Source organism: Eimeria acervulina, genomic scaffold (assembly GCF_000499425.1).
Source record: "Eimeria acervulina Houghton genomic scaffold, Eah_scaff88, whole genome shotgun sequence".
In the NCBI taxonomy this organism is placed as follows: Eukaryota; Apicomplexa; class Conoidasida; order Eucoccidiorida; family Eimeriidae; genus Eimeria; species Eimeria acervulina.
Window position 1 is genome coordinate 1,928 of NW_013549544.1, and position 23,208 is coordinate 25,135.

Genomic DNA, 23,208 nt, shown 5'->3' on the forward strand with positions numbered 1-23,208 from the left:
TATATATATATATATATATATATATATATACAATATATATATATATATATATATACATATACAATATATATATATATATATATATTCTTTTTTGTTTGTCTCGTTTTTTTTGTTTCTTCTCTTTATTTTGTCTGTCTCCTTTTCTGTGTCCCTTTCTTTCGTCTGTCTTTTCATTTTGTTTATCTTTTTACTTTGTCTGTCTCTTCATTTTATCTGTCTCTTCATTTTGTCTGTCTCTTTATTTTATCTGTCTCTTTATTTTATCTGTCTCTTTATTTTATATATTCTTTTGTCTGTCTCTTTTTCAGCTGTTAGATCAACTCAATGCTGAATTTCCCTTCGTCGCGGTCTTCACTGTGCCTGAGGTGATTATACCAGCCTTTCTAGCTAGCTAGCTATCTAGCTAGCTAGCCAGCTCTCCCTATAGCTAGCTAGCTAGCTAGCTAGCTGCCTAGCTAATGTCCAGTTAGCCAGCTAGCTATTTATGTACCTATTTATCTAACTAGCTAGCCATCTACACATCTAAGAAGCTATACATCAAGCTGTCTACTTAAGTAGCTGAGAATTTAGCTAGGTGGCTGACTAGCTAGGCATTTAGCTAGCTAGTTAGCTAGCTAGCGGCCTAGCTGGATAGCTATCAGGATACCTAGCTACCTAAGTAGCTAGCTAGCTAGCTAGCTACAGTAGTTAGCGCAGTGTTTGTTGTTTGTGCTAAGGACGTGAACGAAGTGGCTGTTGCAGTGAAGGGAGGGGCTGCCCTCGACAGCAGCAAAGCAGCTGTCTCTTCTTCGGAGTTGTTGAAGAGGCTGCAGTACTTGGTGCGCTGTATATACACCACATGCACGCTTTCTAAGGCTTCAGTGTCCTGCTGCTGCTGCAGCTCTTGCTGCTGCTGCTGCAGCTCTTGCTGCTGCTGCTGGAGCTCTTGTTGCTGCTGTATCTCTTGCTGCTGCTGCATCTCTTGCTGCTGCTGCATCTTTTACTGCTGCTGCATCTTTTGCTGCTGCTGCATCTTTTGCTGCTGCCGTTCTTGCTGCTGCTGCTGCTACATCTCTTGCTGCTGCTGCATCTTTTGCTGCTGCACCTGCTGCAGGAGCGGTCCTTTCTGCAGCACACTGGAACAAAGGGCGGATGGTTGGTTGGTCAGAGTACGAAGGATTGGGTCGATAGAATGCAGCGCTGGCCCTTTGCAGAGGATGCCTCCTCAGCTAGCTAGCTAGATAGCTAGATAGCTAGCTAGCTAGATAGCTAGCTAGCTAGATAGATAGATAGCTAGGTAGCTGGAGGGCTTTACAGGGACCCTCCATGTCACTCACGATTTCAACAGACAGCCGGCGTGGGAGACAGCAGCTAGCTGGCTAGCTAGCTAGCTAGCTAGCTGAGTGGCTAGCTAGCTCAAGGTGGCTAGCTGGTCTGCAGTGAATGAATATGCATTGATATCTGCACGGCCGTAGAGCTATCCACCTTGGCGGTTGGCGCTTCCGGCGCTCGCCTGCCCTTTGTTAGGGTTTAGGGTTTGGGGTTTAGGGTTTAGGGTGTAACTTCGAGGGTTTAGGGTTTGACGGGTGCCCGGCCTCCGTCGCCCACAGCTGAACAGCTGTCTGGGTATCACTTCAGGTGTGTGTGTGGCTAGCTAGCTAGCTAGCCCGCCAGCCAACTAGCTAGCTACCCAGCTAGCTAGCTAGCTAGCCAGCTAGCTAGCTGGCTAGCTAGGTGGCAAGTCAGGCATGACGTGCGGGCTTGCGTCGTTGGTAACAGTTTGTTTTTGTTTGAGTAAATACAAATTTTAAAATTTGCATGCAGAAGGAGAGACGGTCTTTTTAATTGCGTTTGATGCAGCGAGCTGCGGTGTATGTGCAGCTGCTCTTTGTTTCCCTGCTGTAGAATCGAAGTATTCACTGCATGTCTGTTAATAAAAAGAAATAAAATAAAAATAAACAAAAGGAATCTGCAAGTAATGCAGAGCCGTCCGGTGTACACGCAGACAGCTGGCTGCTGCATGCGCCAAACTGCTGCTTGCTCTCCTTCTGCATGCAGCGGGTTATTATTATTAAAAACAAAGAAAATAAATAATTAATTATAATGGAACACCTGGGAGACGGGGGAGCTGCATGCAGGTATTTATGATGAGGTGTATGCATAGCTGCTGTTGTTAATTAATAAGAAGACGGATGTCTATTAACCTAAATTTTCATTACTTTCTTTTCTTTTATCTCTAACCGGCAGAGACATCCTTACAATGAAGTTATAATAAATCATAAACCCTCTTAATAAAATCATCTGTGGTGTACATACACTGCAGCTGTAGATTGTTTATAGAAGAGGGATAGATAACTGCATTTTAGGTGTATATACAGATAGAGCTTAAAAGCGTATTAATAATAAATAATTTATTTGCATGCATATTGTTATATTTCGTGCTGTTTGTTGTTTTCTTCTTCTCTTCCTATACTGCCTTATATCACTCGATCTAAGGAAGTATAGACAAACAAATTCAATAATAATAATACGGGAGTAGAAAGGGTAAAATAAAACAAATCAAAGTATTTACAAAGCAAATATTAATAATAACAGTACTATCATTTAATGAAAATAGCTGAAAAAAGAAAAACTTAGCGAGTGGCCATCGATGCCCCCTGTCTTTGTTTTCCAGTCATTGTAGATTTTGTTGTTAATTTTAAAATAATATTGTATTTTGTTTAATAAATAAAAAACAAAATAAAAAGTCTTTGAATAATATTTATTTCTTTTATTGTTCTTCTTCATGAAGAGGTAGATCTGACGAGCGGAGTTGGTGGGTAGCGGATCTGGTGTGCGTTGCAGCAATATTTCTCTTGGAGGTTTAATTTGATTGAAATAAATATATTTAAATATAAATAAACATATTTAAGTAAATGAAAATAAAAAGTTTTGTTCTTTATTGCAGATCACAGAGGCCCTGAGCGAGCTCGCGTTGCGCCGGCGCGCAGGCGGATGATAGATAGACGTCGCTGTCAGTGGGTGCTAGGTTTCTCCCCTTGTTTGAATGAAATAATATTAAAATAAGGAAGAAGAATATAAAAAAACATTCAATCACATATTTGTTTGTATTCATTTACACATCTTCTTCTACTCTCTCGTATATCTTCTCCTCGCTCCTCATACTCCAGTTCCGCGGTGTACATACACCTCAAATCTTCTTCTTGAAAATGGTTAATACTCAGAACTTCGCTACTTATACCAGCCAAACCTGCTGGCTGTCTTCTCCTCAGCAGCAGATGGTGTTTCAGCATACAGCAGTAGGTGCTGTCAATGAAACAAACCAGGGGTATCTCGTTGTTCTTACTCCTTCTCTTGCACAGGAGCTTATTATGAACGGGCACACTGTCTACTTCCAGACAGGCTTTGCAACTCGTGCAGGCTTCACTGATGCTGAATACACCAAAGTTGGTGCACAGATGTGCCGCACTGCAGAGGAAGTCTACCGCAACTCTCGCATCATCCTTAAGGTCTGTTCACCTCTACTTGCATACATACATCGCACTCTAAGATCCTCGTTTAGGTGTATATACACCCCAGTTTAAGATGCTGGCTTAGGTGTATATACACCGCAGCTTAATGTGCTGATTTAGGTGTATATACACCGCAGTTTAAAGCGTATGTACAGCGCAGTTTTTTCTTTTTAGCGTGGGGTTTAGATACACGGGGTGTAGATAATGAGGATGCGTATAATATATAGTGTTTGAGCGTATTTGTTTTTATTTTGCAGGTTTACACCCCTCAGGAGCAGGAGTACCAGTACATTCAGCCTCAGCAGGTTATATTCTGCTTCATTAGCTCTGCAGCGACAAAGGATCAGCAGCAGCAGCAGCAGCGTTTTATGCAGGTCTTGCATCGTCTTCAGGCAACTCTTATCTCTTACTCTACCCTTCAGAGCACTCCTTCTACCCTCAACACCACCACCACTGCATTCACCCCTGTGCATAATGCAGTAAACGAGGTTGCTGGATATCTGGGTGTACAGCAGGCAATGCAGATGATCTCTGAAAAGAAAGGAATACTCTTCGGTGGTGTTACGGGTACACTTGGAAACAATGTCTTGATTCTAGGTGCTGGGCCTTGCGGTGTACGTGCAGCTATGCTTGCTGCAGCTCAGGGAGCTCGTGTTACTGTTATGGATACCAACATGGAGGCTCTGAACAACTTGGAGAACAACACTGGAAATTTCAATGTATATACACTTCAGTATACTCACAACAATCTTGAAAAGATCCTTCCTAACGTTGATGTTGTTCTTGGCTGCGTTATTCCTCCGACTTGCAAGGCTCCTATTCTTATTAATGAACAGCAGATGCAGTTGCTGCCTCAGGGCTCTATTGCAATTGATCTGGCTGCATGCAGAGGAGGGAACTTCGCCACCACCAACCAAACCATTGAAAACAACAACAACAACAACAACAACAACAACAACACTAACACGCATACATGGAACGGTATCCGCATGTACACCCCAACTGATATCTCTTCTCTTGCACCTCAGACTGCCTCCACTGCTATTTCACAGACATCTCTTCCTTTCATCTTGCAGGTTGCAAACAAAGGGTGGAAGAAGGCTGTTCTTGAATTCGTAGGGCTCCAGGAGGGGCTCTTCGTTGCAAATGGTTTCTTCACAAACAACTACATCGCCTCTCTAAACGGCTGCCAATACACCCCAGTTGAACAGGTCCTTGAAACCGAAATCCAGCAGATCGCTACCCAGCAAACAAACAACATTCAGCAGCTTAAACAGCAGCTCACCAGCTTCCGCACTCAGCAGCAGCAATCCAACACCTTCACTGTCCAGGCTTAAATGAATATGAATAAATCCCTCCTTTTTTTCGTGTCTTCGGTGCCTCTCTGTGCTACACAACAAATTATATACATACTTCCATATATTCATGCATTTTGATTTTGCATGCAACACTTACGTTAAGGTCAGACTACCCGGCCCTTCTGCCGGTGCCCATTAGGCAAAGAACTTCAAATTTTTCTCCATTCTTCTAAGGCTTCACGAAACAATTGCCCTCTCTATATTCAACAGCGTTTGCTGTAGATACACCCCAAACTACATCCTGCTGCACCGTACTATGTATCCAATTATAGAAAACGTATTTCTTCTAAGGCCAGCGTTCATAGACTCATTCATACTTTTTTATTCAGCAAGTTATTCAGGTTCTTATTCAGGTTATTCAGATTCTTGTTCAGGTTTCGTTATACAGATTCCTCTTCAGATTCCGACTACCTCTTCTTTACATTTTAGCCTGGCGTCTGAACTGAGCTCTGCTAGTGGCTTGAGAAATCCTTTATTCTTGATACACTGCAGGAAAGCAAAAACAGCGTTTAAATAATCTTATATGCTAAAGAAATCCATATTTGCCGTTTCGAGGTTTGTCAACATTGCTGCGTTTGCCTTTTCTGCAACATTGAAGGCGAAGGCGGGAAGGACCCCTTGAAACCTCTAAAGGGGAGAACAGAACAGTTAAAGATGCACCAATGTATATGTCTAAAATGCAATTATTTTTAAGGCTTTAAATGGAAATTGAATGGATTTAACTGGTTTGTTCGTCGATTTCACGATTTCCGTTTCCTCTTACTCGCATTTTCTTAATTTCAAGTATCAATGGGTTGAGATGAGCAGAACATCGTCCTGAAAGACTTCCTCAAGTTTTATTATCAAAAATAAGCTTTTAAATGTCGAAAAACTGTTATTTACCTTTTTATTTCCTCTCTTTCCCGCTTGACATCTAGGCAAGTTCATGTTTGCCACTATATCTGGGGTGTATGCCCACCTTCATAGAACAACGACTGCTTCGCCGTGCTTGCTCTTCTACGAGTTCTGATACATATTCAGCATAAATAAAGGAAGATTAATACGAAAAACGCATTAAAACTAATATATTTCTGCAAATGTTCTAAAGAAAACCCTCGAAACTTTATTTAATGGACAGCTTCCGTGGCTGCCAGCCCCAGCGAGTGATTGATTGGCTTCTCGGCGTTCGCATTTTCCCTCCGTTCTTCCGTTTTCTTCACAGGATCCTTTCCTTTCAGCGAATTTATTTTTCATTTTGAAGTTTTATTTCTACTTTGTTCTTCGTCAATTACACGTTACTGCCTGAGGCTGCTGCCTCTGCTCAAGGCCACACGGCTCCCAACGGTTTGAATACTTCATAGCCAATTTATATACTCCCCTCTACCCCCTTCTTCTGTTTTTCTCGTGTGTTTCTCCCTCCATCCTGCTGCAGCTCGGCTGCTGTATCCCTCGCAAATGCTGCATCTTGATGGCTGATGGGCGTATATCAGGCGACACCACCATCACTGCGAATGCACACCGGTGGTCCTCATACAGCAGACAGGCGAAGACAAATACGAAAATACTTTCTTCAACTCTTCAGCTCAGCTACACGCGCCAACAAGGACGACTGCGGAATTTGAACGCGGACAACCGCTGCGGCGGCAACGCCAGCAGCAGCAGGAACAGCAGCAGCAGCAGCAGCAATAGCAGCACCAGCAACAGAATGAAGACGTACCTCATTCGTTGACTTATCTCTTCCTCTCTGCCTAGTCGGTGCTACTAAGCAGTAGCAGCACCTGCAGCGGCAACCGCAGCAGCAGCAGCAGCAGCAGCAGCAGCACAAATCATTACTTAGTATTTACTTGAATATCGCTCGACCATGTTTAAGCATGCCATAGGGCAAAGCATAACGGAAGATGTGGGGGATGCAGAAAGAAGAGAGCCGCTTGTGAATAGCTGCCACTCAACAGCAGCAGCAGCGGTAGCAGGAGCAGCAGCAGGTGCAGCAGCAGCAGCAGCAGCAGCACGTGTACCTGCTGCAGCAGACGAGAACGATGCATTAGTGGTGACGATAAAAACAGCAGCAGAACATCCACCAGATTTATTTCCTTCATCAGCTCCAACAGAGCCCTTGTTGCTGTCTAGAGAAGATCAAGCAGAGAGGCGTATATCAGCAGCATCAGCAGCAGCAGCAGCAGCAGCAGCAGCAGTGTACCCTGCAGCAGCAGCAAATGCTGCAGCAGTTGGAGACGGATGGAGCAGATATACGCGAATTAGAAGGAGAAATGTCTCCTTATTGCTGGCGTTCACAGCCCTCACGACTATTTTCTTTGCATTCGCACAGGGGCCTGTCTTCGATATGTATATATTTATTCTGGGCAACCACAGCACCAAGTAAGCAGCAGCTGAGGTGTACGTACACCTGAAATTAATACGATATATGCATATTCTTTCTCTTCTTTGCTGTTGTATTGTTATATTTGAAGCTCGCATGCATGGGGTGTATGTACACCTCTATGTTTTTTCTGTCTTCTGTTTGTCTTGATTTCTGTCTCTCTTTGTTTTCTCTACTTCTTTGTTTTCTCTGCATGTTTGTTTATTTATTTGTTTGTTTGCTGTTCATATTATATATTTATTTAATATTTTTTGCTGCTTTTTCTGTGGATTTCGCGTTATATTTTTCTGTCTTCTTTTCTTCTGTTAACCCAAAAAAAGCAGTGAAGAAGGCTCTCCTCTCTCATAGTCTGTGCATTATTATTATTATTTATTATTATTATTATTATTATTATTGCTTGTGTATGTATAATGCTTATAATTGTTATAATTATTATTATTATTATTATTATTGCTGTTTATTTTATTATTTGTTACAACTATTATTATTATTATTGCGATAGTTATATTGCTTTTGTCGCTGGTATTGGTGTTTTTTTCTGTATTTGTTTGTGTTGTTTTATTATTCCTCCTATTTATTATTATAATTTTTATTATTATATTTTGCTGCATTTGTTGTGAACGCGAGTTTTATTGCTATATTGAAAGGCCGTCCGTTTGTTATTTAGATATTTTATTTATTATTATTTATTATTATTTATTATTCATTTATTTGTTCATTATTTATAATTTATAATTTATAATTTATTATTTATTATTTATTATTTATTGTTTGTAATTTATTATTTATAATTAGTATATCATAGTTTATAATTTATTATTTATAATTTATTTATTTTACTATTTATAATTTATAATTTATAATTTATTATTTATAATTTATAATTTATTATTTATTATTCTTGCTGCACTTGGGGTGTATGTGCAGGTGGGTCGGCGACCTCGAAAGCCTCAGTGGGGTCGTCGCTCTGATTGTTGCTGCGCCTGTTGGATATATCGTAGATAAATACCCAAGAGATAATATATGCAAAGTAAACCCTTTAAAATATAATAATATCTTTATAATAATAATAATAAAATAATAATAATAATATTTATTAACATTATAATTATACGAAGTGTATTATGAAGAGGAGGAGTAGTTGAAGTGCAGGTAGTATATGCAAAGTAAGGACGAATAAATTATTATTATTGTTTTGTTTTTTTGTTGTTATTTGTATTGTGGTATGTGCAAAGTAAATATAAACAAAATATTATCTTTATTTTTATTGTGATGTATATAAATTATTATTTTTATTATTTTTGTTTTGATTATTTTATGTGCAAAGTACAGATAACTAAGTCATTTGTTTACTCTTATTATTATTATTATTATTATTATTATTAACTCCTATTATTATTATTATTATTATTATTATTATTATTATTATTATTATTATTCAGAGTAAAGAAAAAATACATTCTTATTATATTTAAGAAACTCTACGGTCTAGCGAGTTTATGCCATTAGGGTTTAGGGTTTAGGGTTTAGGGTTTAGGGTTTAGGGTTTAGGGTTTAGGGTTTATTGGAGGCTGATATTGACGGTGTTTGTTTGCGTGCAGGTGTTGTGCGTCCTGGGGATAGCAGGAACAGTGCTAAGCTTTTGGGGTGTATATACAGATTCATTGTCTCTTATTGTTGCTTCTCTCGTTGTGTGGGGTCTCTTTCTTGAGGCTTCTAATAGCTCTACTAATGCAATCTTTGCTGATTCTCTACCCAGAGGGCAGAGGACGCAATGGTTTAGCTGGAAGGGTAAACCCTAAACCCTAAACCCTAAACCCTAAACCATCGATTGGCGGGTTGTTCCTTCTGTGGCTGGGTGTACAGTTCATCACGCGCCTTCTTTGCTATGCGGGTCTCAGGCGAGGGTTTAGGGTTTAGGGTTTAGGGTTTAGGGTTTGTGCGTTTGTTACAATAGGTATGCTGCAAAGCGGCACCTGGGCGCTGTCTCCGCTGCTTTCAATTTGTTTTTTTCTTAAGTACGAAGACAACTGGGAGCTGAAGATAATAAAGCATTTAATTATTTTTGCGAGTCTTCTCTTTGGGCCCCTCTCGAGTTTGCTGCTTTGCTTCTTCGTTGACTTACAAAGGGTACGGATGCTTTAGCTCTTCAGGTGTATATACACCTCAGATTACTGCTTCACCTCGACGTACACCGCAACATATATATATATATATATATATATATAGAGAGAGAGAGAGAGAGAGAGAGATTAAATATACTTATGAATATATAATGCGTGCATACACCTTTGTCAGGCTGAGCTGTATGTACACCTTATTGTGTTTTTGTTGGTTGGTGGGGACAGGACAGACGCCGAGGCAGAGTGCAGCCCCACATCACCAACGTCTCTTCTGCTCGCAGCAGCAGCAGCAGCAGCAGCAACAGCAGCAGCAGCAGCAGCAGGGGAGGAGGGGAGGCAGCAGGAGCGCTGGAGGCCTTTGATACGAGCTCTGCTTTGCTGGGTATTCATAGAGTCGGTGTTGTAGTTGAATCTCCTAGTGAAGAAGCAATACCTGAACATACACCGCAAGAGACAGAGGGAGCAGCAGTCATCGCAGCAAACGATGAACAACTCTCTCGTCTCCCCTGGCTTTACAGGTATAATCTCAGGTTTTAGGGTTTAGGGTTTAGGGTTTAGGGTTTAGGGTTTGAAGTGAAATTATCTGTCTGACGGACCTTGAAACACTTTCGGCCCTCCTACAGTTTCAGGTCTTATTGTCTACGGTTTAGCGTTCAGATTCTAGGGTTTACCTTTTCCCTTTTAGGGTTTAGGGTCTAGGGTTTAGGGTTTAGGGTTTAGGGTTTAGGGTTTGTATGTTTGCAGGAGTGTGCCTTTTATTGTGAGCACTGCGGATTTAGTTCGTTCGATGGGTGCGGGGATGACGGTGAAGTTCTTTCCGATATTTTTTACAGATAAATATAATTTTAGTCCTGTTCAGCTGTCTCTCCTTGGCGTTGCTTACGGCTTTTCAATCGTCTTCTTCATTTCGCTCGCTTCAAAAATCTCAAAGTACCTTGGTAAGCTATGCCTTCTTAGTGCTACCTAGCTAGCTAGCTAGCTAGCTAGCTAGCTAGCTAGCTAGCTGGCTAGCTGAGTCCATGGGTAGCTAGCTAGCTAGGTACTTGGCTGGGTGGCTGGACGGCTGATTCGATAGCTAGCTAGCTAGCTAGGTGGGTGGCTAGCTAGCTGGCTGGTTGTCTTGCTAGCTGGCTAGCGATATAGTTGTCTGGCTAGCTACCTAGCGAGCTAGCTAGCTAGCTAGCTAGTTATAAGGGGAACGACGAGAAGGCATGCAGTGTGGATGAGGCGTGTGGTGTTGCATGGGTTTAGGGTTTAGGGTTTAGGGTTTAAGAGGGTTTGTGTTGTTGTTTGTTGCTGCTGCAGGCCGCGCGTTTGCTTCTCAGTTGCTTTCACTTCTTGGTCTATTAGCATTAGGTATTCTGTGCTACAGCGAAAATATTTATTTACTCGTCGTTGCACATTTAATTCGAGGAGGTCTGCAGAATTCTAATTACCCAATCGACAGATCCGTTATTGTTGACTTCAGCAAAAGTAAACCCTAAACCCTAATAAACCCTAATAAACCCTAATAAACCCTAAACCCTAATATAAATCCTAAACCTTAATATAAATCCTAAACCCTAAAACCCTAATAAACCCTAAACCCTAAATTATAGTTGACCTATCGGCCGCTCCGTTGTTGGCGACTTCAGCAAGTGTAAACGCAAGCCCTTAACCCTAATAAACCCTAAACCCTAAACTCCAAACCCTACCCCCTAAACCCTAAGCCTCAACAACAAACTGTATAAGACAAACCCTAAACCACAAACGCAAACAACACAACGCACGAAGCCTAAACCCTAAACTACAATAAAAACTAAACTGCAAAGCACAAACCCTCAAGCACAAACCCTAAACCCTAAACCATGAAAAACCCTAGAATGCAAAAAACAGCCACAAACCCTAAACCCTCAACCACAAATATTTCAAAACCGCCTCTAGGCTTCAGGAATTTGCGTTTAAGCGTTTAGGGTTTAGGGTTTAGGGTTTAGAGTTCAAGGTGTATGCTTCATTGATTAGGCTTTAGGGCTTAGGGTTTATGAAAAGGCACAGACAGAGGCAAGTGGAGTGCAGTCGAGACCTTCACTTCCCTTAGGGTTTAGGGTTTAGGGTTTAGGGTTTAGGGTTTAGGGTTTATGAACAGGCACAGACAGAGGCAAGTGGAGTGCAGTCGAGACCTTCACTTCGACTATTTGGAGTGGCAGCGCTTTCTTAGGCGGTATTCTGGCGGAGAAAAATTATACGTGAGAAGTTGACCAAATCGTTTGCTTTTGCATGTCTTTGTTTTTATTATTTTATATTATATCATCAAATATGTGTATCATAAAATGCTATATCTGTTTGTATATATACATATGTATATATATGTATATACATATATATATATATATTAGATAAATATGTATATTTTCAGCAGATATATATATATATATATTATATTTTATATATATACATATTTATATATATAATATTATATATATGTATTTATATATATGTTATTATTCATTGGGTATATTGTTATTTTCTTTGTTTTTATTTTTATTATTTTATATATTATAATCAAATATACGTCTTATTGAATGCTACATTGAATATTATAATAATATACAGTACAATATTATTATCATGTTTGTGTATTCATCTTATATACATAATATATATATATATATATATAGAGTGTGCCTACATATGTATATGTATTGAATATAATATATATATATATATATATTTATATTTATATATTTATATATATATATATATTTACATTTATATTTATATTTATATATTTATATATTTATTGGTGTTTGTTTGTTTTTTTCAGCTTTGCATTTAAGGTGACGGCGGCAGTGTACGGCGTCGCTTGGTTATTATATTTGCCTCTTGTGTTCATCGTTCCTGCAGCAGAGAGAGCATTAGCAGCAGAGGCAGCAGCAGACAATGCTGAGCTGCTGCGAAACCAAGCTGCTGCTGCTGCTGCGTCGGCGGCTGCTGCTGCTGCTGCTGCTGCTGCTGATGCTGCTGCTTCAGCGGGGGACACCGCCACCACACCCACAGACCCTGCAGCAGACCAAGTAGAAATACAGGCTGCAGCAGCAGAAGGTGCAGCAGCAGCAATTCATGATGCATTTGCTGCTGCTGCGCTGCCGGCTTCAAATAGTGCATCAACTGCAGAGACAGCAGAAAATAGACAAGACAAAAATACACAAGATGAGGGGCCCCCCGCCCCATATAGTTAGCTAGCTAGCTAGCTACCCAACTACCTAGCTAGCTTGCTAGCTAGCTATTCGGCCACCTAGATGGCTGCCCTCACACGTAGCTAGCTAGCCAGCTAGCTACCCTATCAGTGAGCTGGCTAGCGAACTAGCTACCGTATAATGTAGCTAGCTACCTTGCTAGCTATCTAGCTATCCCTCGTTTTTTAATTTGAACGAAATAACCCGCTGCATGCTTTAGCTCAGGAACAGCCCCACAGAGATGCGTGGCTGGCCGCATGCATGCAAATGAAGCTGCAACTTTGGGGCTGTGAACGCCAACTAAACTTATGCTCAGAGCAGCAGCAGCAGCAGCAGCAGAAGCAGCAGCACCACCAGCAATTGCAGCAACCGCAGTAGCGGTAGCAGTAATAGCAGCGTCAGCAGCAGCAGCGGCAGCAAAAGCAGCAGCAGCAGCAACAACAGCAGCAGTAGCAGCAGCAGCAACAGCAGCAGAAGCAGCAGCAGCAAAAGCAGCAGGAGATGAAGCGAACAACCCCACCCCTTAAACACACTTTCGCGTTCGGAAAAATTTAGCGGTGCGGCGTCAGCCAATGCAAAAAAATACTTCTTTAGGTTCTACTACTACCCCATGCACTCTTTCATTCTTCTGTTGCTAGCAGCCTGTAGCTAGCTAGCTAGCTAGCTAGGTACCTAGCTAGGTACCTAGCTAGATAGCTAGCTAGATAGCTAGCTAGGCAGCAAGCCAGATATCTAGCTAGGTAGCAAGCTAGATAGCTAGCTAGATAGCAGGCTAGATAGCAAGCTAGGTAGCTAGCTAGATAGCTAGCTAAATAGCTAGCTAGCTACGGGCTGCACGCATGCACGGAATGCGTACACCTGTCAAGAGGAAGCAAAGGCTCACCGCGAACAACGAGAGTAACAGCCAAGTAATTTGTTTATAACACAAAACACCCTCCAAGCAGCAGCAGCTGCTGCTGCTGCTGCTTGCCTGCTCTTAAACAAAGGCCCCCTATATCTTCTTTGAGGGGACCCTCAACATCTACCTTGAAGGGGGCCCCTCACAGCTAACTTGAAGGGCCCCTGAGACGCCTTTAGGGGCCTCAGGGCCCCCGCCAGACCTAAGAGGGGCCCCCTTAGAGGGTTCTACCTACACCCCCATGCAGGGGGCCCCCAAGCTCCCTTGGGGGCCCCCCGCTAAAGGGTCAGGGGGGCCCCCAAAGGGGTTCAGGGGGCCCCCTTGAGGGTTCAGAGGGGGCCCCCATCTACCGACATGCAGAGAGAGATGCCGGTTATTGCACACAGACCATGCGCACAAACTCAGCTCAAGCAGAGATCTACGCATGCATCCACTTGGTGATAGATTGACAAGACAGACATATATACAAGATATATACATACATACATGCATACATATATATTATATATATATTATGTATACAATATATATAATATATTGTTTATATATATAATGTAAGGCATAGTATGTATATAATATATCTAATATATGATATATATATATATACATATATCCACAAGTTAGCTGTCTGCTCTTGTCGTTTAGTTCCGCACTTTCACGTCGCATATTTTTTGCATCATTTCTACAAACTCGTCAAAGTCAACCTGAGAAAAACAAACGAAAAAACGAAGAAAGGCATTTAATGCAGAGACAGCCACTCCCTGTGAGGTGTACGTACATACACCCAAAAAGAATTTTAAAATGCCAAGCAAACAGTGCATGCATGCATTTGCATAGCAGCAGCAGATGAAAAGTAAATAATAAATAAGTGCCTCTGCTATAAACTCATTATTCTAGGTTAATAACACACACAACGCGCGGCTTCAGAATGCTGTTTACTGCTGCATGCCTCTTGCATCCTAGGAAGGTTGGATTTTAAGGGTTTATTAGGGTTTAGGGTTTAGGGTTTGAGGTGTAGACGCCGGACCTCTCCATCGTTGTTTTTGTCGCACTCTGCGAGCACCTCGTGCCAAGCCTTATCGTCAATGGCCGTTATTCCGAAAAGCTGCAACAGCCCCACATATTTTAAACGCATGCAACATCAAAAATGCACGCAAAATGCATGCAAAATGCATGCAGAATACATGCAAAACACGTCGAAAACGCATGCAAAACACATCGAAAACGCATGCAAAATGCATGCACAACGCATGCACAATGCATGCAGCCCCACACACCTGTCGGGCTGCATGCGTGGTGCATGCAGCCCGACAGGTGTGTGGGGCTGCATGCAAGACAAAAAGCCCCAAGATGACATGCAAAGCACAAAGCCCCAAAAGTGCATGCAGAGCCATGCATGCAAAACGCATGCAGCCTCAACGCAAGACGCACGGCTACGCCGGTGTGCAATATTATTATACCTATTTAATATTTTATTATTTATTAATTATTAATTATTTATTTCTCTTATTCCTGTTTACCAACACACGGATAAGTCGTGCAAGTAGAGCTAGTGAGACAGCGAACCCTAAATACTAAGCCCTAAACCCTAAGCAATAAACCCTATTTTAAACCCTAAACCCTAAACCCACCTTTGCTAATTCGTCATTGGTGATCTTCCCTGAGCCGTCGCTATCAAACTGTTGAAATGCCTGCAGCAGCCGCTCGCGGGAGAGCAGCAGCTGCTTATCCATGCAAACCGTGACGAATTCTGAACAGCAGCAAGCAAAACGCATGCATTTAAACCCTAAACCCTAAACCCTAAACCGTAATAAACACTAAGCGCTAAACCCTAGACCCCAAACAGTATCCCCAAAACCCGAAACCCTAAACCCTAGCCTCCAAACCCTAACTAAACCCTCAACCCCACCCTAAACCGTAATAAACCCCTATAAACCCTACTAAACCCTCATGAATAAACCTTACTAAACCCTCATGAATAAACCCTACAGAAGTTTCATGAATAAATAAACCCTACAAAACCCTAATGAATGAATAAACCCTAAGAGAGTATACTGAATAAACAAAGCCTAAAAGAGTTAAATGCATAAGCCCTAAGAGAGTTAAATGAATAAGCCCCAAGAGAGTTAAATGAATAAATTAACCTCAAAAGAGTTAAATGAATATAGCCAAAGAGAGTCAAATGAATACAGCCAAAAAGAGTTAAATAAATAAATTAACCTTAGAAAGAGTTAAATGAATATAAAGGCTGACTAACCTGAGTATTCAATATATCCATTTTTATCAAAGTCGACAGTTGCGAGGATTTGATCGACCTCCGCTTCAATCGTCGCTTCATCCACTTCTCCAGACTCTCCCTTCCACTGTAATGCACAACAAATAATACTTAATTAAATTCAATTTAATAATATATATATATAATATAATATTATACAATATAATATATGCATGTATATATGTATATTGTATGTGTATTAAATAATATAATATTGAATAATATTATATAATATAATATTATACAATATAATATATGCATGTATATATGTATATTGTATGTGTATACTTGAATAACTATATATATTAAATAAATAGGTAAATATGTGAAATAAGATTCTATCACGCATGCATTCCTTATATATGTTTGTTTTTTTGTTGTTGTTTACCTCGAGGAGCTTTCTATACCCTTCAATTAATTCTTTTCTATCAAGCTGTCCATCACCGTTCTTATCAAGAGCTCTGAAGATAGTCGTCAGCTCTTTCGTCTCCTCTACTGTCGTTAGCTTCGACCCCATAAACAACATTGCTGCTTGGGCCAGCTTCTGAGTTGCTCTAAACAAACAAAACGCAAAAAAAAGAAAGAAAAAGAATAATGTATTGAATCCTCTTATTACGTACTATATATATACAGTAATTCTATATATGCATGTGATAATTCGATACATATATATACATAGCATTTCTATATATATATATATATGTATGCTGTATAAATAAAGAGAATTACTATAAACGCTCATCTTGAAATTCAACATCATAACCACACTCATACTCGCGAGCACTTGACTTGTAATCTTTATAATAACTCATAACAACAAAACAATAACAATAATAATAATAATAATAATAATAATAATAATAATAATAATTGTATAATAGCGGCAATATAATAATAATGAATATGAATATAAAAATGAATGAAAAAGTAATAACAGCAATTATTGCATACAACAAAAACGCAAACCTTCAGCCATCCCCCTATAAAAAAGAACAGCAACACTAAAAATAATGCTAAAATAATAATAAAACAGTAATAAAATAATAATAATAATAACTGCAATAATAACAATAATACGAATAAGAATAATAAGAATGAACATCAACGCGTGTACGCATACATTATATATATATATATAGATGTATATAGACATATAAATACATAAATAAATCAGCATAAACAAATAAAACTAACTAACTAGATAACAAAACAAATAAATAAATAAACAAGTATATATACATATATATACATATATGTATACATATATATATACATAGATATACATACATATACATACATATATATATATATATATACTCACTGGAATTTCTTCATGTTTCCTAGGGCTCCAGTGAGTGCATGCTTGGGCATATCAGTGTCCTTTTCAGCAGAAAATTTGACAATCCACGGATGATGCAAACATTCATCTGCAGATATTCTTTTAGTCGGGTCGTAGGTAAGCATACGCCGCACTAAATCCTTTGCTTCTTCCGATACGTGGCCCCAGTCAGGCATTTCAAACGAAAACTAAACATAGTAATGCACAACAAAACAAACATACATATATATATATACATTTTTTATTTATTATAAATTCATATGAATGCACTTTTATGTACATTTGTTTATTTATTTGCATGTATCTTCACATGCACTATATATATAGGCAAATACTACATATGCAAAAGCAACAAATGCAAGAGCAAAAGCAACTACAACAGCACCAGAGGCAACAGCAAATAAAGCAGCAACGCCACCAGAAGCAGCAGCAGCAGCAAAAGCAGCAGCAAAAGCAGCAACAGCAAAGGCTGCAGCAAGCACCCTCAATTTCAACAGCAGTGAATAGAAGCAAGAGCAAACAGCAGCGGAAGCATCAATAAACAACAACAAACCCAGCAGCAACAACAAATAATGAACAGCACCAACAAGAGCAGCACAGATGCTAACCTAGACAAAAGACTGTAGACAATACAACAGGAAAAAATAAAAGAAAGAAGCAGGCAAAAACACAACAAAGTTGTGTTTTTGCCTGCTTACCAACAAATCAACAAAAATCATCATAAACGAAATCAAACGGCGCGAAGAAAGAAAACAAACTAAGTAAAGCTTCTCTACAACGAAGTAAACAAAAGAAACAAACAAAAAAACTCACCTTCCCTCTCTCAACACGCTTTAATATCTCCTGATCTGTTTGACCTCCAAATGGCGGATACCCACAGAGAAGAATATACAAAATAACACCACAAGACCAAACGTCGCACTTTTCGTCGTACTTCTTCCTCAGAACTTCTGGAGCGATATAATATGCACTGAAACAAACAAAAAGAATTTCAAAAGGAGAAAAAAACATAGGACTAGCGAAAGCACTCCAACATCTTAATTGTGACATAATCAATCGCCTCTCCTGTCATATATATAATATATATATATATATATTTCTCCCTATCTTGTGTATAGTGAATGCGTGTATTATTGTATTTCTCTCTGTATCGATTGTGCTTGTGCTGCTGCACTGAAGTACTGGAGTAAAAGAAAGCGAATAAGAAAGACTAATGAAGATAAGTTCAAAGTGCTTCTTTCTTACGTGCCGAGTCTTTCCCTCATTTTCCCTCCAGCTTCATAGTGGGCAGAGAGACCGAAATCGACAATTTTAATCAATGCATCTCTGGCCTTAGACTCGAGAAGAAGGTTTTCAGGTTTCAAATCGCGATGAACAATGCTGTGCTTATGCAGATACACTACACCGCTCAACACTTGCTTCATGATTACTGCTGCATCTACTTCCGAGAACTTCTGTCGAGATATAATTTCGTCAAACAGTTCGCCGCCTCCATAAACTTCCATAACCTGCGCAAATACAAATACAAGAATCAAAGTGATGATTGCGGTCCGTGCAGCGCAACTGAGGTGTACGTACACCTGAAACGACGAGCAGGAAAAAGAGAAATAAGGAGGGAAACCTAAGGGAATCTTCCGATAAAAGGGCATGTAAGCAATGGATTTTGAATAATAATTTTAATGATTCAAAAGATTTGACTAGAAAAGCGTAAAAAAGGCTAAGATCGCGCAGACGTTGCAATCCACTGCGTTGTATCTTCAGACCCGGGTAAGTTTTTTTCTTTTACTCATTAGTAATGCAAATAAAGCAAGAAGAATAAATACCTAATAAACGAAATACTCCACTAAATACGCGTTTTAATCTTCATGAAAACATTTTTCGTAGTTAGCACTGCTAAGCTGCTCCTCAGCCGCATGCCCGCACCCAATAAGCCAAACAAAACAAGCATAGAGGCAAGACAAAGAAAGAAATCAAGCAACAAAGAAAGGAACAAGCGAAGAAAAAGCATGCAAATGAATTACCAAATAGTAGTTTCTTTTATCTTCAAAGAACTCGTACAACTTCATGATATTCGGGTGGTCGAGCTGTTTAAGTACTGCAACTTCTTCTAAGAGAGCGCCGCTGTTGGGGGCAGAGACGGAAGATTTCTTAATAATTTTAATTGCTCTTTCTGCTCCTGTCTGTTTGTCTTTGCATAATAACACTTCGCCGTACGCACCGCTACCCAACTTCTTTACGCGTTGATATCGATCGCTCAGATGTCCGCGCTGCTGCACGATGTACATGCCTGCAATAAGCAAAGGAAAAAAATACTAGTTGCATGCATTTATTATCTTGTACTTACATATATAAATATATTATAGATACAGTTGTATTATTTTACTGTTATGTATACACCTGAGATATATTATACAAGTTGTGTACTGTTGGCGGTTTGCACGCAAGGGAAAGAAAAGTAATATCGCCTCTCTCTACCCACTGACCCAATTCACCCGTAAACCCTAAACCCTAAACCCTAAACCCTAAATGCTTAATAACTACCGAGCAGTCCTTGAAAAGAACGAAGAGCACAACCGGAAACCCTCGCGCAACAAGCCCTAAACCCTAAACCCTAAACCCTAAGCCGGTCTCGTACCAGGCGTCATAGTCATTGTATCCTTCTGTGTCTTTTCTGCTGCTTTCGCATCAGCGCCGCTTGAGCTCTGAGCCTGTGTTCTATCATCAGAGTGTTTTTTACTATCTTCTGCCGAAGCAGGAGGCGCAGGGCCTTTCTTTGACGGAATACACCCCATTATCTCCTTTGTTTATTTCCTCTAATGATTGTTGTTTGCTAGTTGCTTCTTTGCTTGCCTGGTGGATCTACAGCCTCAAGCTGCAGCACTATAAAGTGCAGCAAAGAACAGCAACAAGAAAAGAAATACAAAGAAGTCAGCTGCAGCTCGCTGGGAAAGAGAAGAATGACGCCCAGCGAAGCTGCGTGCTGAGTAAGGGCTTCAAAGAAGAAATATCTTTTTTTAAATATACAAGAAAATTTAAAACAGCAAGATACAATAAAGGCTGCTGCTGCTACACAGAGTACCGCGCTCTGGACACCACAAGCAGCTAAATAATCTCTCGCTGCTTGTCACAGCGTCGGCAGCAATTAAAAGAACTAAGACCGCAGAAGAAAGCGAAAGAAGAAGATAAAATGCAGCAATTTCCCTTACGCTTCCTGGGGGGCGGTGCTGGTGGGCTGCAGCAGCAGCAGCAACAACAACAGCTGGAGGCTCTATGGAGGCCGCACCTGCAGCTGTTCATAAGCCTTGTTGTAGGCTCGAGAGAGGTAAGAAAGAAGCGAAAAGAAAGGTAAAAGAAGATACGGAAGAGAAAGAAGAAGAAAAGAAAGAAAACTCCTTTGTTTCCGTTACGAATGTAGACGTACGTACACAGCAGCGAGCTGGCTGCTGAGCCTTCTGCTCTGCGCCCCAGGTCCCTCCGACGATTCTTTTGAATAATAAGAAAATAAAATAAACAAGAAAACAAACACTTGAGAGATAGTAAGCAAAGAGAGAAGCAATAGCACACAAAGTCTTGCAGAGCCAATTAAGAAGTTGCTGTATACAAACAGCTGCGTGCAGCGGCAGTAGCAGCGAATACGCTCAGGTTCACAACAAATATATCGGCACTTGAGTATAAGTTTTACCCTTTAAATCATTTTATTTCTAGCTATATAAAGGCATTTCATAAAATAAAAACAAAGTAAAACAAAAAAACAAACCCAACAGCCGCTTATACTGGGGCCCCAGCCGCCGCAGCTGCAGCAGCTGGTTGGGTGCCGCTCTCTTTGTTTTCTTATTCTTTCATCATCTTCAAGCAATAAAAAAATATCCGTTATAAATTTTTTCGCTCTTTTATCCGGAAACTTCCCTAAAAGAATGAATTTTTGCTTCTCTTATTGCTTTTCTGCCGCTGCCCTCAGACCCACCCAACACCAGACCCCATAAGCAACCACCGCCGCACATTACCTCTCGCTTTTGCCTCATTGCTTCTCAGTTTATCTATCCTAATTCCTTTTAAAGAAGGATTATAGTTTGTTTCTCCTGCATGCAGTTGCTGGTTGTCCTGCATTTGAAAGTTTTTTCGTGTTTAGTGCCCCTCTTTCTTCATAGTTTCACAGGGATAAAGAACGCCTTACGCCAACAACAGCTACACACAAACTCCCTAGAAGAAGGATAAATTGCGTTGTTTGATTTTCTTCCCAAACAACGCAATATCTTCTTCTACTATGGCTGGGTTTGGGGTGTTGTGCTCTGTGCAGATCTATCGACATTCTGTTTCCCTAGATTATGCATGCACTTGCACTTGCGTGCAGGCTGCCTACTGAGGGTCGATTAAGTGTTTAGCAGTTGCACATAGGGTTAGCGCATGCAGCATATGGGGCTTAGGTGAGTCTGCATGCGGGGCTGTCTAGCAGCACTAATTACAGCACGGTGCTTTGCGACATACGTCGGGCCTCCTATCGCAACAGCCTCACCGTTCGCGGTTCTCCTGGGGACAGGCAGAGGGGCCATCCGGTGCTTCTTAGGAAGTCTTTTCTGAAGTTTATTTTCAACTGTTTTGCAGCTCGTGATGTTCCTCATATAGGACGGAGGGCTTTGTGATGCGTGGTAGCACTGGACAGTTGCTGATGCATAGAAGGGAGAGTTAGCGAGGGCACTTTTGAAAAAGTATAATAATTAAAAAGCACATTCGATTTTGCTCGGAAATCTATATCCAAGGCTCAGCCCTTTCCTCCGCTCACGTTCGGGGGGGTCAGGATCTGCTGTCATCTGACGAAGCGGTCGACAGCTCGGCGACTCGTTGCGTAAAAAGAAACGCAGTATTTGTTTCCTCTTCAGCGGGAATTGTTTATAAATGTAATTGAATCCAGAAAACATAGTAAACATAATCCAGCCTTTGCCGGCTATGTTGCTAGGGCACGCGCAGCGACGTAGAATAACTCCTTGTTTCCCTCGAGTTGCCCTTTCGTAACCACTGTATGCTTTATTGCATGGCTGTTTTGTCTCTTTGTTCTTTTTATGGTGTATATATATATATATATATATATATATATATTTGTGTTCGGCAAGGGTGCAGAAAATGACGAAACTGAGGAGGGTCAAGAAACAGATGACGATAGAGCGCTGCATCCAACAGCATTAGTCCTTGGGTAGACAAATTTCCCACAGGAGAGCGGACTCAGAACAACTGCATTAATGATTCACAGAAGGATTGCCCCCCACCGGCTGAGCCGCGTAGAGGGAAATCAAGGGCTAAACAGTGGGCCTCTCCTAGAGGAGTGCTCCCGCATCAAATAAAGAATAAACGCCACTTCCAACGCACGAGTTGAAAAGTAATAAAACTGGTTTTAAAATGAGTCAGGCATAGGGACGCTGTATATTGGGGCGGTGAATGCTGGAGGCGCCGCCCAGAAGAAGATACGAAGTGGAAACAGACGGCAGCCGGATAATTTGCTTCATTCCGAGGGGCGCATTTGCTTCTTGCTAAATGCTGAAAGAAAGCTCACATCACTAGAGACTGCAAACGCATGAAAGGAGCTGAGAAACTGGAGAAGCAACACTTCCAGCGTCGTCTCTAGGGGAATAAACAACGTGATCATGGGTACACCCGGGCCCCCACTCAACGTGCAAGGAATGGCGAGGCCAAAAGGGGTGGCAGCTGCATCTGCAGATCCGCCCCCACTCAATTCTGTGCTTATTCAGCTTCATAATAATTCTCTGAATGAGTTATATTTCCATGATACGGTTCTTGTATCTAGGTTGTTATATGAATGTCGTGCATGACTCAGCGGAGGGCCAACATGCTGCCCCCAGACGATACGCTACATTGCCGGGAAGCAGTGGGTGACTAAGCTTCTCAGCGCTCCCAATGGGAGTTTCACTTTCAGCGGTAGATGGAGTAAAAAGGGCTCCCCAAGGAGAAAGGAATGGGGATAGTCCTGTGCAGTGCAGAGGCGCTGCAGGAAACGACAGAGCAGTGCATGCGCATTCCCTGTGATGGTTTTACAACTACCGCCTTCTTGCGGAATATGACTCAGCTCAGACCCAAAGAGAGCAGAACAGGGCCTTATTTCAGGATAACTTTCAGTTATTTTGAATAAAAGGAGCTACGGCC

The 23,208-nt window shown here is 40.9% G+C and overlaps 3 protein-coding genes across 3 annotated transcripts; 2 read left to right on the plus strand and 1 right to left on the minus strand.

The window, feature by feature from the left end:
* Positions 1 to 3,188: 3,188 nt before the first annotated feature.
* EAH_00014810 (alanine dehydrogenase, putative) lies at positions 3,189 to 4,828 on the plus strand (the record flags this gene model as incomplete). Its single annotated transcript, XM_013394187.1, has 2 exons — positions 3,189 to 3,488; positions 3,749 to 4,828. 2 exons carry the CDS (start codon positions 3,189 to 3,191, stop codon positions 4,826 to 4,828), a joined length of 1,380 nt encoding a protein of 459 aa, XP_013249641.1.
* A 1,861-nt stretch (positions 4,829 to 6,689) lies between these two features.
* EAH_00014820 (transporter, major facilitator family domain-containing protein, putative) lies at positions 6,690 to 12,546 on the plus strand (the record flags this gene model as incomplete). Its single annotated transcript, XM_013394188.1, has 9 exons — positions 6,690 to 7,204; positions 8,133 to 8,235; positions 8,807 to 8,996; positions 9,163 to 9,335; positions 9,554 to 9,846; positions 10,073 to 10,266; positions 10,634 to 10,801; positions 11,454 to 11,553; positions 12,132 to 12,546. 9 exons carry the CDS (start codon positions 6,690 to 6,692, stop codon positions 12,544 to 12,546), a joined length of 2,151 nt encoding a protein of 716 aa, XP_013249642.1.
* Positions 12,547 to 14,082: 1,536 nt separating this feature from the next.
* EAH_00014830 (Calcium-dependent protein kinase, related) lies at positions 14,083 to 19,700 on the minus strand (the record flags this gene model as incomplete). The annotated part of the gene is made up of 10 exons (XM_013394189.1): positions 14,083 to 14,145; positions 14,469 to 14,546; positions 15,073 to 15,191; positions 15,699 to 15,804; positions 16,105 to 16,270; positions 17,038 to 17,243; positions 17,869 to 18,025; positions 18,301 to 18,563; positions 19,077 to 19,342; positions 19,691 to 19,700. The coding sequence occupies 10 exons, from the start codon at positions 19,698 to 19,700 to the stop codon at positions 14,083 to 14,085; spliced, it is 1,434 nt and encodes a 477-aa protein (XP_013249643.1).
* Between the last annotated feature and the right edge of the window lie 3,508 nt (positions 19,701 to 23,208).